This window comes from Empidonax traillii, unplaced genomic scaffold (assembly GCF_003031625.1).
Source record: "Empidonax traillii isolate 1590-97213 ecotype Southwest subspecies unplaced genomic scaffold, ASM303162v1 scaffold26:size2357266, whole genome shotgun sequence".
Taxonomy (NCBI): Eukaryota; Metazoa; Chordata; class Aves; order Passeriformes; family Tyrannidae; genus Empidonax; species Empidonax traillii.
Genome location: NW_020955219.1, coordinates 924,242 through 939,408, shown reverse-complemented (window position 1 = coordinate 939,408; position 15,167 = coordinate 924,242). Strand labels below are relative to the sequence as shown.

At 53.2% G+C, this 15,167-nt stretch overlaps 1 protein-coding gene across 7 annotated transcripts in view; it reads right to left on the bottom strand.

Annotated features, from left to right (window-relative positions):
• Nucleotides 1-1,682: 1,682 nt before the first annotated feature.
• RUSC2 (RUN and SH3 domain containing 2) overlaps nucleotides 1,683-15,167 on the bottom strand; it is a 58,770-nt gene continuing 45,285 nt past the window's right edge. For 6 of the 7 annotated variants that reach the window (XM_027906519.1, XM_027906564.1, XM_027906528.1 and 3 more), the window contains exons 4-13: nucleotides 13,804-14,589; nucleotides 13,120-13,320; nucleotides 11,734-11,877; nucleotides 10,745-10,821; nucleotides 8,530-8,704; nucleotides 7,727-7,832; nucleotides 6,589-6,635; nucleotides 4,342-5,323; nucleotides 3,580-3,753; nucleotides 1,683-3,278 (exon numbers count right to left, since the gene is read on the bottom strand). In XM_027906519.1, coding sequence (XP_027762320.1) covers nucleotides 3,098-3,278; nucleotides 3,580-3,753; nucleotides 4,342-5,323; nucleotides 6,589-6,635; nucleotides 7,727-7,832; nucleotides 8,530-8,704; nucleotides 10,745-10,821; nucleotides 11,734-11,877; nucleotides 13,120-13,320; nucleotides 13,804-14,589 — 2,873 coding nt within the window. In that variant the 3' untranslated portion in view covers nucleotides 1,683-3,097. The remainder of the gene's footprint in view (nucleotides 3,279-3,579; nucleotides 3,754-4,341; nucleotides 5,324-6,588; nucleotides 6,636-7,726; nucleotides 7,833-8,529; nucleotides 8,705-10,744; nucleotides 10,822-11,733; nucleotides 11,878-13,119; nucleotides 13,321-13,803; nucleotides 14,590-15,167) is intronic. The other variant, XM_027906574.1, reaches the window with a different exon arrangement.

Sequence of the window (15,167 nt, the reverse complement as noted above, 5' to 3'; positions counted from 1 at the left end):
AGGCTATGTGCAAATGTGGAGCTGTGTGGCTGTGTGTCTTGGCTTAGGTTTCTCCTTAGATGGAGGATCAGCCCATGTGTGGAAAACGAAAGTTTCTTCTGCCCTGTATGAGACCCAAAGGCTCCTGTGCTGGGCCAGCTTCTCTCTGTGGGAAGTAGCATGTGTGGGAAAAGAAAGTATGTGGGAGAGAGGCTGTAAGTGGGAGTCAGGAGCCACTTACCAACAGAGAAACTGTAGCAGACACAGGTGAACTTCTCTGACTGTTGGAGGAGATAGGAGAGAGAGTTGAAGCCACTTCTGCCCCACTATCCATCCTGGGGCAAAGATCTCCAACTCAGAGCCACCAAGTGTCCCAGCTGTGGCTGAGGACCCCAGGGATATCCTCCCCCAAGTCGTGGTGTGGAGCCTGCTATCAAGTGCCACCTCAGAGCAGCTGAGGGATCTGGCCAGCAGTGTCCGCAGGGAGCAAGAGCACCCACAATGGTTACCTGCAGACACCCAGTGTCTCCTCTTCCCAACTGTGCTCATGGATCCCATCAGGATCCTACAGCTGACCCTCTGGGACCAGGCCACCAGCAGAGCCACCATGGCTCCAGTACTGTCCCATACTGTCCCACTGCCCCATAGACACTGCTGTGTGCTTCCAGCCTCACAGGCTTCACAGCCTTTGTGCCCCGTGGCCAGTTCCTGATTGGCACAGGCTATCTGATGGCCACCCACCTGGACCTGCTTGATTTTAGTCAGATGAACCACAAAGACGACCTCAGCAGCTGCAAGCTCCATAGCAGCAATCCTAGATCCAGTGCTGGCAGTACAGGCAGCTGGAAATTCCCTTTCCTGCCTGGGGCTGACTCAGAACCCCACGGGGCTGTTTGCCAGCACATGGTCCCCTTCCCCATTTGGCCCAGCCAGTGCACGTGGCGAGCACTGTCTGGCTCCCTGCAATTTGTAAACGGCTGTGACCACTGCCCCCTCTGAGAGATTATCAAAGCAGCCCATACAGAAGCCCTGGCTGCTCTGTGCTTTTCCAGTCCAGGCCAGGGGTTTACACTGCTTCATTTGTGGATTTTTTTTTCAGCTGTTTTGACTCGCTCCACCACTGCAGATCACTTGTCCACATGGATAAAGCAAACTCCAGTGAGGTGTCCTTGCATCAAAGGCTGGAGCCTCAAGCAGAGCTTTCTCGTTCTCCTTGGAACTACTGAGATGTAAAGAGAAAGTGTGGGTTCATAATGGACTTGAGGGTCCAATGCCTGTGTGAGTCAAAGTTTAAAAGCCCTGCAGCCCTTCCTTGTGAGTGACCCACAGGCACTGAAAATCATGGCCAGGCTGTGCGAGGCTATGGGTCCCAGCCCCACAACCCTTCTTTTACCTTCACCTTCCCATGCTCCTGGAGGAGGAGATACCAGACTGAAATGGTGTGAACTTCTGTCTGGAACCTGCCTGGGTCCCTGCAAGCACACACAAGGAATCCCAAACAGTGTTGCCTCCCCAGGACGTATCATCAGCCTCCCACACCCCTCAAGCCTGAACTGACAGGTCTCATCCCTGGGGGCAACCTATTTCCTCCTGAAGGTTCTGGCTGTGGTGAAGGCAGGACAAAGCCTGCAGTGCAGTGTCCCAGGTGACCCTCAGACCCGCCCCGGGGAGGCGCTGAAATCATAAGGCTGGGTAGCAGGGAGCTCAATCAGCACCTTTTTTATTAATATGCATCATAAATAAAGAAATAAATAAAGGCGAGACACCTCATTCTAACAGGGAAATACAAATTAAATATGGTGCAACGTCCGCTAAGCAATGTACAAGCAGGAGGTAACCTAGCAAGACCAGGGCCCCTTGCCATGGTGAAGCCAGCCCAGGCACGATGCTGTGAACAGCGTCAACCCGGCCAAGGCACCAAATACTGGCATGGCCTTTCATTAACACTGTTCCCCACCTGACAGGCAGGTGAAGATCCCCACTACAGCAGGCGGCATGAACATGGCAAGGAAGGGGTTGACTGGCATTGCCTCTACCAAGGACCCCAGGACCTCCAGTATCCCCTTGTGCTTGTGCACAACACTTATCCCCCCCACCCCATGGCACTGCTCAGCAAGACCAAAAACCCTGTGCCAAGGGGAGCACCACCCCTCCCTCCCCAGGCTCCCAAACTCCCTCTGGGAGCACCACCCGACCTACCTGCTGGGAGCACTGCCCCCAACATCCCTAGACCAGTCAGGGACCCTGCCCTCATCCCCTCCCCTCCAACCCCCTCCAATGAGCATCCCAGGGCTTCCCAGGCACTGGCTCCCTGCTCAGTGTGAAGGCCATGGGGCCACTGCCCAAAGCACCCATCTCTGCACAGGGTGGCACTACCCATCCCAGACCTACATAACACTGAACATCCACACGCCTTCCTCACAACCCCCCGCACCCCTTTGCTCCACACACACACACATATCCCGTCCCCCTCCCCTGGCTGGGGCCAGGCACAGCCCCAGCCTTGCAGTGTGGCACTGCCAGGCCCCTTGTCCTGGCACAACCCACCAGGCTGAACCAGGTGGTACAACAACACATTAGGACAGGGATGCTCCAGCATGGGGGAGTCTACCCCCATCAAATCACAACAGAACCCATCAGCCCAGCCTTGCAGAGACCTTGCCAATGCACGGTGCTCCCACCCTGCAGCTAAGGATGCCAGGGATGCAGTAGGCTGCCACCCCTGGGAAGGGGACAGCTATCGTCCTGCACCCTCGAGCACGAAACAGCTGGGCAGTGGGGCAGCGCCGCTTGGGTTCCTGTAATGTAGGAGTCCATGATCTGTGGGTGCTGGAGACAGTGTGGGGTGGAGGGGGGGGTCAGGCGGTCCCTGGTGTGGCTGCATGCATGGCGATGCTTGGCGATATGAGGTGCAGCTCGCAGAGGACCCCAGGGGGCCGAGTTGGCCTTTGGCAGCTGCACAGGGAGGAGCAAGAAGGAACCACCTACGGTTACTGTATTCTGTAATGGCAAGAAAGGTAGGAAACTAGCAAGAAGCTGTGTTTGTTCCTCTGGCAGGGTGGGCTACCCCAGAGGAGCCTCAGCAGCCCACAGAACTGTGCTTGGCCTCCCAGACGTATCAATAGTCCTCGTCCTCCGGGTGGGTGACATACATGATGGGCACCAGTCCCTTCTCAGAGCCAAGGCTGCACTGCAGCCAGTCACCATCCACCTTGGAGATGACCTGCAGAATATCCCCTTTGTTGAAGCTCAGTTGTCCTGCCTCAGTGGCAATATGATGGCAAAGAGCTTTCACCTCACTGCAGGCAGAGGGAGAGAAGGGTTAGCTCACCACAGGATGCTCATCCCACTCAGGGATGACCAGAGGCACAGATGGAGGAGGAAAACATGCCCTGCCTCCCTCCCCAGCCAGGCTCCGAGCTGCTTCCCAGCTCCCCCTCATCCACAGATTGCAGAGTTGCAGTGGATGGATGAACAAAGTGCATCACTGCCCCCAACCAGCCCTGGTCCACATCTACAATACGGGGCCAGGAAAACAGCGTGCCACCCCCAGCCTGCCATATCCCAGCACCTGCAGGACGGCCACTTCGTGTCACTCACCAGGTAGGGTGGGGAGACATCCCCCGGGCTGGCAGTGCCACGGTGGGCACCTCGGGTGTCTCTGGCTGCGGGGGGTCTGGCTCAGGGGCTGCTTCACGCCACATGCTTGCCCCAACTGTCTGGGCCACCAGCTGGAACACGGACTTGTCCAAGCTCAGCCAGCCGGAGGGCAACCTGGAAGAAGGAAAGAGAAGCAGTTAGTGGCATGGAAGTTTTGCTGGGGTAATGGAGCAGCCACTCTCATGGCAAGGCCATGCCTTAGAGGTTTGGCTTCATGCACATAGTGCATGCACTGTGGTCCCCAGGCCGTCTCCTGGTGGGAAGGGCTCAGCATTCTCCAGACACACCACAGCCTAGACTGGGAAGGACTTCTGCAGTGGACATTTTCAGGAGCAGTAGGGCAGCTTCACACCTCTTCCTTACTTGTGAGCAACATGGATAGCTCCATATTCTGTTCTCAATATGTGTTTTTGGGAGGGATGAGGTGACAATGGGGCCATGTAGCAGGGGTCCTTCCACTGGAGAGGGGATTTTGGACTCAAGGCAGTGGTAGAGCTCAGGCAGAAGAGGAAGGCCCATGAGGTAGACTGAGCAAGGGTGTGGCAAGAATTAAGGCACGTTGGCAGGGCTAAGCAAGGGTGACAGACCCCTGAGGTACCACCATGGTGTAGCCCAGTGATCAGCTACTGGCCTGACTTCCACTGCACTGCTGCACTCCAGGTTAACCAGCCCTCCTCAGCCCCAAACCACCCCTGTCCTTACCTGTTTGGTTGCCTGGGCTCTTTTTGTACCTTCCTGGACCCAAACAAGTGTCCCCACTTGATGGCCTGGCTGCCTTCTGATGCACTGGTGCTGCTGTCCTCTTGAGGGGCTGCTGCTGCTGCTCCCACTCTTTGCTGAGTTCCAGTCTCCTTCTCCTTGCTGCGCTTCAGCTCTGAAAGCACCGAGTCTGGGGGGCTGCCCATCCAGAAGGGCCAGCTCCGTTCCTTCACCTCTTCACTGACCACAACCTGCTGGGGCTTTTCCAGGGGCTCTTCCACGGCTTCAGGACTTGGCTTGCTGGCAGCCTTGGGCCTCTCCTCCAAGGCACCCTCAGCAATGGGACAAGCCTCTGCGCCCTCCACCACCCCTTCTCGGGGAGGTGGTGCCTTGTGGGTCTCCACTGGCTTGGGCGCAGTATTCAAAGCAGCTTTCTTCTTCTCAGAGCGGATGAACTTTGACCCTTCAGCTGATCCCTCTATGTAAATCTGAGAGGTCTGCATGAGCTGGTACCACCAGCCTGCCTGCTTGTCCTTCTTCCTCTCCCACGTGCTCTCTCGCATCTTACTCCGCTCTTCCTCCCTGTCACCATCTCCACAGGAGGCCCCCACTCCCTTGACCCTTTTCTCACTCACAGCTTGCTGTGGGCTGTGCCCTGGTGAGATGTTGCCATCTCTGGCACCCCCCTGGCATGCCTCAGGGGCGGTGCTGCAGCCGTCGGGATCCTCACTGCTGCCCCGCGTCCGCATCAACTGCAGGGTGGAGTGCACGGACAGCAGCAGGTCCTGCTTCACCCGCAGCAGCTCCTTTTGCTGCTGCTGCTCTTTGCCCATCTGCATCAAGTGGTGCTCGAAAAGGAGGTCTAGGTTGAAGGGCAGCAGAGACAGAGGCTGGAGCAGGAGCAGGAGCTCCTCAAAAAGAGGCTGGCACACGCTGTGAGACAGGCACAAGAAACCCACTGGCTGGTAGTGTGCCAGGATGATATCTGTAGGGCAAGAGACATGAATCAGAGGAGAGGCTCTTCCCACCATTGCCAAGCCACCACAAAGGTGCTGAAGCTATGGGGAAAGGAGTTGGACACTAGTTTTTGGTCAGAGCTGTGGTGGCAGTGTAAGGCTCAGGCCTGGGTCAGGGAGCACCAGATGCTCTGTGTGCTCTCAGCAAACCAGCCCAAATACTGCTTTCCAGTTGTGCCTGCAGCCAGGACCTGCCTGGCAGACTAATCACCTGGATGACCTCTGCCATGGAAGTAGGATGGGAATAAAGAGCATCAAAGGATGACACATGTTAAAATTATTTTTTCCAACTTCTTGAAGTGAACAGGGAGCTTCGGATCTGACCACCACCAGTACTCTGCAGATAGACGTGTGAGGGACACCTGAATACAGTCTTTCCAGGGACCTGTCAGGGCTGAACTGTGGATCTTAGCAGAGAATGGACTAGCATTTCTACCTGTAGCATTCATTCTTTACTTGATTTGACCACAACTGCACTGCCCCTCCATCCTCCTTTATTGTCAGCTCTCACTCTCAGGGAGAGAGCTGAAAACGGAATTTGTGGCCATTTGGCCCCACTGGGATAACAAACTTACACTACAGGCAGGACCTGCACCCTACCTCCAACCCCTTTGCCTAGCTCTCATCACCCTGACAGCCCCAGCTTTTGTTCACACTTCCAGCTCTTAATGGTGGCTTGAAATAGGTGGTTGTCTTCTGCTCCAGAAAAACACATCAGGTTTAGGTCCAATTCTGTTTTATTCTAGTCTGGTCTAGTCTATTCTGACATAAAACAAATACACTCAGTAAAATCTGCTTTTTGTCTGTCAGGATGTTATCCTTTCCATTTCTATTTCCCATGCCTGAAGGATTTCAGCTAAGTGTGCACATCTCCAGGCATACAAAACTCTCAGCACTGGGCATGGAACACAGAAGTCTGGGAGGGGTTAGATCTGGCCTACTGCAGATGGACTGAGGGACCTGCACTGGAGGTCATAGCCTTGGGAAGGCTATCCACCTGCAGCTGGTAAGGTGAATGGATGTGTAGGCTCAGGGGGAAGGAGCTGCATGGAGCTTGGACTTCCACCTGGGACTTCCCTGGTGCACAGAGGCTGTGTATAGCCTAGTCCTTCAGCCTAGGGCAGAGAAGAGCAGCCCAAGCTGAGAGAGCAACAAGAGAAACACATTTCCATTCCATGCTCTACACTCTGAAGAATTTTGCCTCCACTTCAGCCCACAGCCCACAGGATCTTACCTTCATGGTTGTAGAGGTGGTTGAACCAGAACTCCAAGGACCGGATACTGCAGGAATGGAAAAAAAAGCAGGGTAAGTTAAAACAGTGAAAATCAATCCACCCAATTCATTCTTGTTGTTCTACAAAAAGAAGTGTGGCTAGAAAACAGCATTTACACAGCATGAGCCTGTGAACCTCCAGACCTAGGGAAAGGACGGCTGGTCAGTCCCATCAGCATGCACTGATCACAAATACCCAGTCTGCCACAGAACATCCAGCCAGCTTTACATGTGAAATGTAATGCCTAACAAACATGTTTCCAGCAAGGTTCCTCACTATTTTGCTCTTATGTCCTTGGCAGATCTTTGCTTTGCTGAGAAGAGGTTTCCATGGAAGAGGCAAACCATCTATAAACCTAAGACCACTGCTGATGGTTTGGCCCAAAATATACTGGTATCCTGTGCCAGCAGGGGAGAACTGGGCCACCCTGTGTGGGGACAGCAGGGCAGACCTTGTTCCTGCTTGTGGGGGTTCTCCAGTATTTGGAAATCTTGGGGACTATGCTGCCACTGCCAGAGGTCTTGCTGACCACTGGAGAGGAGCAGGGAAACACCATCCTAGTAGTACTCATCCCTTCACACACAAAAAGGCATTGCTGCCTTCCCCTGTTTAACACTGAGTACTCCTTATCCAAACTGGAAGGACCAGCCCTGAGCCCCAGACCAGGGCAATTCCTCCTACAAGGTTTCACATCCTGTGATGCACTGCAGCTACAGGAAACAGTGGTCTAAACAAGAATTTCCATGATTTATTCATATAATATGTCTAACCTTGCATGAAGCTGGACAGACAGTCGCTTCCTACCTAATGTCTCGGGGCTAAAACAAGCTAACAATATTCTTCAGTCGGCTACAGCCACCCCTTCTCAGTCCCGACCTGGTAGGGTAGGTTTTGAGCCAAATGGAGTTCCCTGAGCCTCACAGGGAAGTTCCCTGAAGCCTCCCTGAGGCTTCTTCCTTCCCTCACCTACTTCTGGGAAGTGGCTTTCCATATTCTTAAGTTTTTTTCACAGTCAACTGTGGCTGCCAGCAGTCAAGAAGCAGCAGCTGCTGCCAGCCCTAGATAGGGACATGCAGCCAGCCCCAGGATCCTGCTTACTTGAGGAGGCCGAAGATGAAGGCGTTGAACCTCATCGTGTGGTTGGTGAGCTCCGTGTACTGGCTGATCTTGCTATAGAGGCTGTGAAGCAACTTGGTAGAGGGGCCTGTGGAGAGAAGCAAATTGCTGAGATTAGTTGTGGTCACCAAAGCCAAAACGGCACCCCGGGAAGGAGCACCAAGGCAAGACAGACGTTGTCTCGGTGCCCATGTCTGTGTGTGCATTCCCTCTCTGCCAAACGCCAACGGGAACTCACTCCATCCCAACATTTACACCCCATCTGGGAGATGGGTTGTGGTCTGTCCCAAACTCCAAAACTGTGGGAGAGCTTCAGTATCACGAGGACCTGCCTCCCACATTTCAGAGACAATCACGGTCATTGGCTCAAAATCAGCACATAAACAGAATATTGTGGTGGGTGCTTATAATTTGGTGTGTCTGCAATCACAGACATAACCCCAGAGCTGTAGATTTGCCACAATCAGGCTAAGAGGCTTCTCAGTACAACACAGAAATGAGTGTGACATTAATTTCGGGGGGGTTTTTTATTTTTTTATTTTTTAATTGATTTGGCCTGCTGTATGAGAACTTGGAAATTTCAGGACAAATGACAATAAATACTTGGGCAGATTAGAGCAGTGCCTCTCCTGTCTTGCAAGAGAAGGTGAATGAGCACCCTGTTCCATGCAGGGAAATGAGTATTAGTCTGCACTCTCATCCTCATAGCCAATCTCCCCCAGCACCTCCCAGCAACAACACAGAACTGTCACAGAGCTGCAGGCACTGCTGCACAACATCCATACCGAGCTGGGTGGATGCTTCCACCACACTCCAGGGGATGTTTCTCCTCTGGCCGATGATCATGTCCAGGACGTAAGCCTTGAGCCCATCACTCAGAATGTCCCGGACAGCAGGGCACAGGTATTTCAGGATGAGATGCCCCACGTTGGGGCTCACGGAGCTGTTCCCAAGTTTGGCCTAATGGACAACAGACGACAGGGAAAGTGTTGGCAACTTCTCTCAAGGTACAGATGCATGGCAACAGTTCAGCCCTATGTGTCTACTACAGATACCCAGTAAGCAAAATCCAGGCTCAGCAGCTCCTTGAACATTCGGGGTCTTCCCCTTCACCCCAGTGCCTCATACACCAGCTCTGGACTGCTCTCTGCAAGGTCTTTCCCAGTCTGGGAAGAAGCAACAGCTTGGGAAAAGAACCTCCTAGTTAGGGAAGAGGATATCCCAATTAAAAGGGATGCCTGGTTCTGTCAAAAGTTTAACAAGGCTGTCCTGCTGGAGGAAGAAAGGAGCAGGGGATTTTTCTGTTGCTGTACATTTTCTTGTTGCTAATTTTGGAGCAGGAAGCAGCAAGCCACATAGTAACTACCAGCACCAAGGGTTAAGGAACACATAACTCAATGACACATCAAGCTTTAATTCCTAGGGATTACTATAAATAAACAGGGTGAGGGCAAAATGGATGGACAGAGCTCACGTTGAGGTGAGGAAGTGTGTAAGAGCCCAGCACCAGCAGAGCAAGGACACATTCTGATGCGTACAGTCTTTGAGCTGCTGAGGGGTCTTTCCAAATGGGTCAGAAAATGGTGCTCAGGGCACAGATTTTACCAGCTGAGCTGGAATTATACTGACCAGTTGGCTCAGGCCCACAAAAGCCCTGAACTGAAACTGAACTTATGGCTCAGAAATAATCCCGTCAGATCCACTGAGCACGGCAGCAGCAGGGGCAGGTGCTGCCTTTTGACAGGTGAATGCTCAGCCCCTGGCACACTGATGCCTAATGAAACACGAGGCCAAAACCACAGCGTGGTCTGGTAAGTAAAGTAATGAGGGAATGCTGCAATTATTCCCCAAACGAACACTGCAAAAATAGGGAATTCACAGTGAAGTCTTTTAAAAAGCTGTGGGAATCTCAACAGCTCCAGTTATGTTGCCCAGCAATCTCTGCATCAGCAACAGTCCTAATTAGGGGAAAATTACTCTGGGCTCTGAGATAAGACTGAATAGGTTTGGAAACTGTCCCAGTCAGGTTTCTCCTTGGGGACAGCATGCCAGGGGAGTTGTCATGTCCCAGTAGTGTCACATTGCTGCCCCAGAGTCCCCTGCTTGAAATAGAGCATTCAGCATTGAGAGGAGGCACCACAAACATGCTGTTGGGTGTCACAGGACTGAAAACACTGCCTGGTACAAACAGAAGCAAAACTGCTCTGCTTCTTTGTTATTCCAGAAATGGGAGATAAGGGAGCAGAGACCACAGACAGCCACCCCGGGACAACCTAGATGCACTTCTCTGTTCTTCCAGAAATGGGAAATGAGGGGAGCACAGGCCATAGACAGACAGCCCCACAGATGCACTCTGGGTTCACGGTAAGGGCTATAAGGAATGCTCAGACACCCCAGATGGGCAATGACTGATGACCTTTCTTATAATTACTGAGCCCTGTGAGACACAGAGCGATGGGGGACAGTGCACTGTGCCCTGGCAACAGTGCCACACCAAAATCATGAGACATCTGGACGAGGGAGACACAACTCTCCACTGTGTGAGAAAAAAGAGCTGGTGCACTGCATCAGACCAGAAGTTCAGCTGGTCTGGTTTTCTTTCTTATAAAGAGCTGTTATAAGTACATAGGAAAGACTTAAAACAGAGCAAACATATATATTTGCCCTTAACACTTTCACAGCCTACAACTACTTTCAACTCAGAGACTGTCTAAGCTGGACATTATTCTTATGTGTTTAGTAAACCCTGGTGAATTTCCCTTTCCTATGTTTTTCTAATTTTCCTTTAAATACATGTACTCTTTTAGCACCCCCAGCACCATGCAGCAGGAATTGTCACAGATTTACTATCTGCTGCATGGCATGCCATCACCTTTGTTTGGTTTGTTCTTGGAACTACTGCCTTTGATAGATCCCCGTAGCCTTTGACTGGGAGAGAACGGACAGGCAATCTTTCTCCATAGTCTCCATGTCACTCAGAATGCTGAGTGCAAGACATACCTTCACCCCTGGATCCCTGCTGGTTCCAAAGTGAGCCACAATCAGGTCAACAGCAGTGTTGATTGCCTTCACCAGACCTAGAGGGAAAGAATAAGTCATAGGGCTGCCAGAGGGACTGCCAGGATAGACCCTGACAAAACACCTCTCAGAGAAATCAGGCAGGAGCATTTCAAGCCCATGTCTACACACAAGCTCTCTCTGCCAGAAAAAGGCACAGGCTCTCCTAACCCTTCCCAGATCTGTCCCTGCTGGTTCCGATACTCACCTATCAGCCTGACAGCAAGACAACCTGTCAATATTCCCAAGGGAGATGAACCATCACCTTCACACTCCATCCCTCCAGGCAGCAGAGATGGAATCTAAGGCAATGAGTCTTTTGCTGCTTTGATGCCATGGGGTGGCAGCGCAGAAGCCTTGAATTTTGGCAAGTTCTGTGATGACTGTGAGTAACAAGCTGGTGGTGCGTAATCTGACATCTGCACCAGTATACTGTGAGAACAGAACTGAAATAGAAGGGAAAGCTGCCACCTGGTAGTCACCAACATGTAGCTGGCAAAGGCATGGGAACCCTTCTGCCTCTGAAATGATGATGACACAGCTGTCAAACAGCCAAAACCTATCCCTGCCTCGAGCATGGGTCCCATCACAGCCATATCTTGTCCTGCTTTGGAATCCTTTCTTCCATCCTTTAATATAATTTATCACATAGGACCCAACAAACCTTTCACTTAAATTACAGAATCTTGGGTCAGCACATCTGCAACATCACACAGATACACAGGTCTACCCCTGCATACAGAGATGGGGGTGGGAGCACGAAACAGCCGTTAGTCCAGGGGGACACGTAGTTGCAGTGCTACAGTGGAAAAGGGCAGGGAAAGTTCATGCCATTATGTCTACACAGGTGAAATGAGAGAGAGAGAAGCACAAGCATTTGCTTTATGCTGCAGTACACCACACTGCCATCCAAGAGAGATGCACAGACTCACCCTTTTTCTGCAGCAGGTCGATGGAGATGGACTCTGTGTTGCCATCTGGGGAGAGGCAGAACTCAGCGGGAGGTTTCTCTGCTAGTGAGAAGTAGTCGGGGAAGAAGTCATTGTAGGTAAGCTGGAGCTGCCTCATAGACTGTCCTGCAGGGCCAAGACAGAGGGGAGAAGGATCAGCCCACATCCCTCACACCAAAGCCTCTTCCAAGTTGTTTGCTTTTCCCAGAAGCAACATGTACCAGCAGCAGCCTTCATCCCGGACTTGCTAGGTCAGCAAGGCCACAGGCTTAGTCCTCCCCCAACAATGGTTTGCCATGTGTGCCTGTACAATTTACCCCCACAGCCCACCCAATATGCAGCTCCAACTTGACTGGGAGCCCATAGGCTCTGGAAGAAACTGGGGGAGATCACTCTCATGGGCTGGTGCTACTGGAAACCTTGCTGCACCAGACTCTCTGTGCTGCTGTGTGGATAGTTCCAGCAAACAGGGTCTAAAGCACAGAGAGAATCCCTACTTGTCACACACAGGCATCCACAGGCAACAAATTACATGTCTTCAGCCTGTCTTCTCAGATGCCCTCTGTTTTCAAGGGGTGACTTCCGCAGGAATTCTTCCATGTGCTTGACTTCCATCTGGTTGATTCCCCGGCTCTGTGCTAGGCATCTTCCCTTGGAGGGATGGAGAAACTGTTTGGGTTTGCAGAGTGAGGTGTAGGGCTTTGAGAAATTCCCTCCATGACTGGAGACTAACCTGAAGAATGCTCTCCCTCCCACAGACAGACCACATTGCTCTCCCCACAGGACTCTTGGAGGTTCAGTCAAAAGCAGCCTGGCCTGTCAGCCTTTCCTGCACAGGTTCTGGAGGACACAGAAGGCCTTAAGGGCAAAGCATGGAGAACATAGAGCCCCATCAAGCACTTCAGTGTTGTCAGCTGCCCCATGAAAGCTACAGCCCAGCACACAGCACACTTCCAGGGCTGGGGCACTGTGGTCAGGCACTGTGGGGCACAAAATGAAATCTCCAAAGGGCTAAACTCCCGTGTGAGATATGAATTACCAGCTAACGACAGACAAGGAGCACTTCCTGAAGTCTGAGCAGGCTCTCGGGTCGTGCACTTTTCCCTTCAATCCAGCCCAGAGCTGGACCTGACTACTCTCACCTCATGGAGAAGAAGGGAAGTTCCACACAGATTACAGCCATCAGTGAGGCAACTTTCACCTTCTTCTTGAACCCTCCAGTCCTGCTGTGAGCAGATGCATCATCCCTCCTGCTCTGAGCAAGCAGAGCAGTGATGAATCCAGGCTGAACCTGGGCCCCAAGGGATGCTGAACCTGAGTCCCAAGGTCACCTCCCAAGACCCCCCCCGGCAGAAAGACGGTGCGCACCGTTCAGCTTGCAGTGGAAATGGCTGGTGCTGAGAGCGCCAGGGAGCTCAAAGATGGGGTTGCCTCGGTTCAGGCGAGGCTCTTGCTGCCTCCTATCCAGGCTGCCTGCTAAGCTGGGCAGCCCCGAAACGCGGTCCAGACCCAGGGGGTTCCTCCGCCTGTACTCCCGCCACTTCAGCGCTTGGGGAGAGAGGTGGTTCGCTAGGATGCCGCAGGCAGTGAGCACCACACGGGAGGATGTGAGCGGACGGGAGGATACGGAGACAAAACAGGAAGGGAGAAGAAAAAGGAGGAGGACAGAGAAAGAGAGACAGCACATTACTCAGAAGTCCAGCAGCATTTCAGGACATTCGCACACACACATGGAGAAAGGCGGAGGCCACAGCCTGGCAGAGCAGCACAGGAGCCTGGGTGGCCTCATGGCTGCAGGCACAGAGGGAGCAGGTTTGGGATGCAAGCACCTGGCATGGGGTGCATTAAGATCAGCAGCCCACACTCCCCTCTCCAGAGACACAGTGGAGGAGTTGGGACTGGAAGGACATGCTCTTAGTGTAAGTCTTTCCACAGCACACAGATGCAAATTTATCCTGGCCTCTGGCTATAAGAGAGGGTGGTACTGTAAAGAGCATGGATGGGGAACTGGAGATGCTCCAGACTAGCAGGTCCTGGAGCACGGATACCTACCATTGACAGGCCGTATTCCCATGCTGCTCAGGGGGCCAGAGCTGCTGCTCTCACTGCCACTTCTCCAGTGGGAATCTGCATGGCCTCCTACTCTGCTCATGGACATGCCGCCCACTGAGAGGGGCGGGAGGGACCCACTGTGGAGTCGGTATTCAGAGAGCGGTGGGCTTGGCTCCAGCGGTGCCTCCTTCTTGGGAATCATCTTGGGGTTCTCCTTTTGCCTCGGGGCATCAGCTTTGGTGGTTTTGGAGGGCTGCATGGCACTGACAGCAGGGGATGACCTCGTGGGCAGCAGGTTGGCAGAGATGGGGCAGGACCTGCTCCTGGGCGGCTGGCTGTCTTCAGCTCTCTCTGCGGCGGGCGAGGAGGAGGAGTCCACGCTTTGGAAGAAAGGCACGTTGCACCGCACAGGGGAGTAACTGCCCAGCGGGGACGGACGGGTTGTTTCGGGGGCGGACTTCTTAATGCCCCCATCGTTGCGGGAGGCAGCTCCGTCTGCCGAGCGCTGCGTCATGAGCGTGCCATGGGCCTGGCTCCCCGACACCGCCGCCTGCTCTGCCGAGCTGGCCAAGCCTGAGGGCTGGGAGCAGGAGATCTGCTGGCTGGAAGGCCGGTTGCTGGACAAGCTGTAGAGCTGGGAGAGGCTGGAAGCAAAATGGCTGTGCAGGGCACGTGCCTTGGGTGGCTTGCTGAAATGGTGCTGAAAAACAAAGGGCTGGATGGGCAGAGTCGTGGGACGCTGGTCCTTGCTGTAGCGTACCACAGGCTTGCTGTCTGTGCCACCACCTTCAGGGAGAGAAAGGGGAACAAAGTGTGAGCATGGGCAGAGGGACGATCATCCTCAGCCCAGCAGACTGCAGGTAAGAGGGAATGCGCTCTCTGTTCTGGAAGGAAGAGCATGAGCTAGAGGCCAGTTAAACATGCAGAGGGGTTCCAGTCTGAACTGGTTACACACATCAAGAGCTGGCAATGTAAGGATGTGTGGCCTCAAACGCAGTCTCCAGCTGTTGACAGCTGTCTGGAAGACTGCACCAGGAATTTGTCTGTCCTGGTAAGGTCACCAGCTTCACATCCCTTCCCAATCCCTTGTTCCGTGGGCAGCACAAAGCCATGGGGTCAGGTGCCTGCCCTTAAGCAGCCTCTGCCCAAGCAGTACCACAAAGACATTGCCCAGAGCACTGTGGTACAGTCATATTTCTTGTACCAAAAGGACACTGAGAACTCGCACAGCCGAGCACAAGCATTACATGCAATAGCACTGCAGCTCTGCATCCTACACCTCAGTATATTGGTGCTGATGCAAAGGCTGATTGCTTGCCCTTCTCCCTCCCTCTTCTTTCTCCTGTAACTATTCCCCCTTTGGA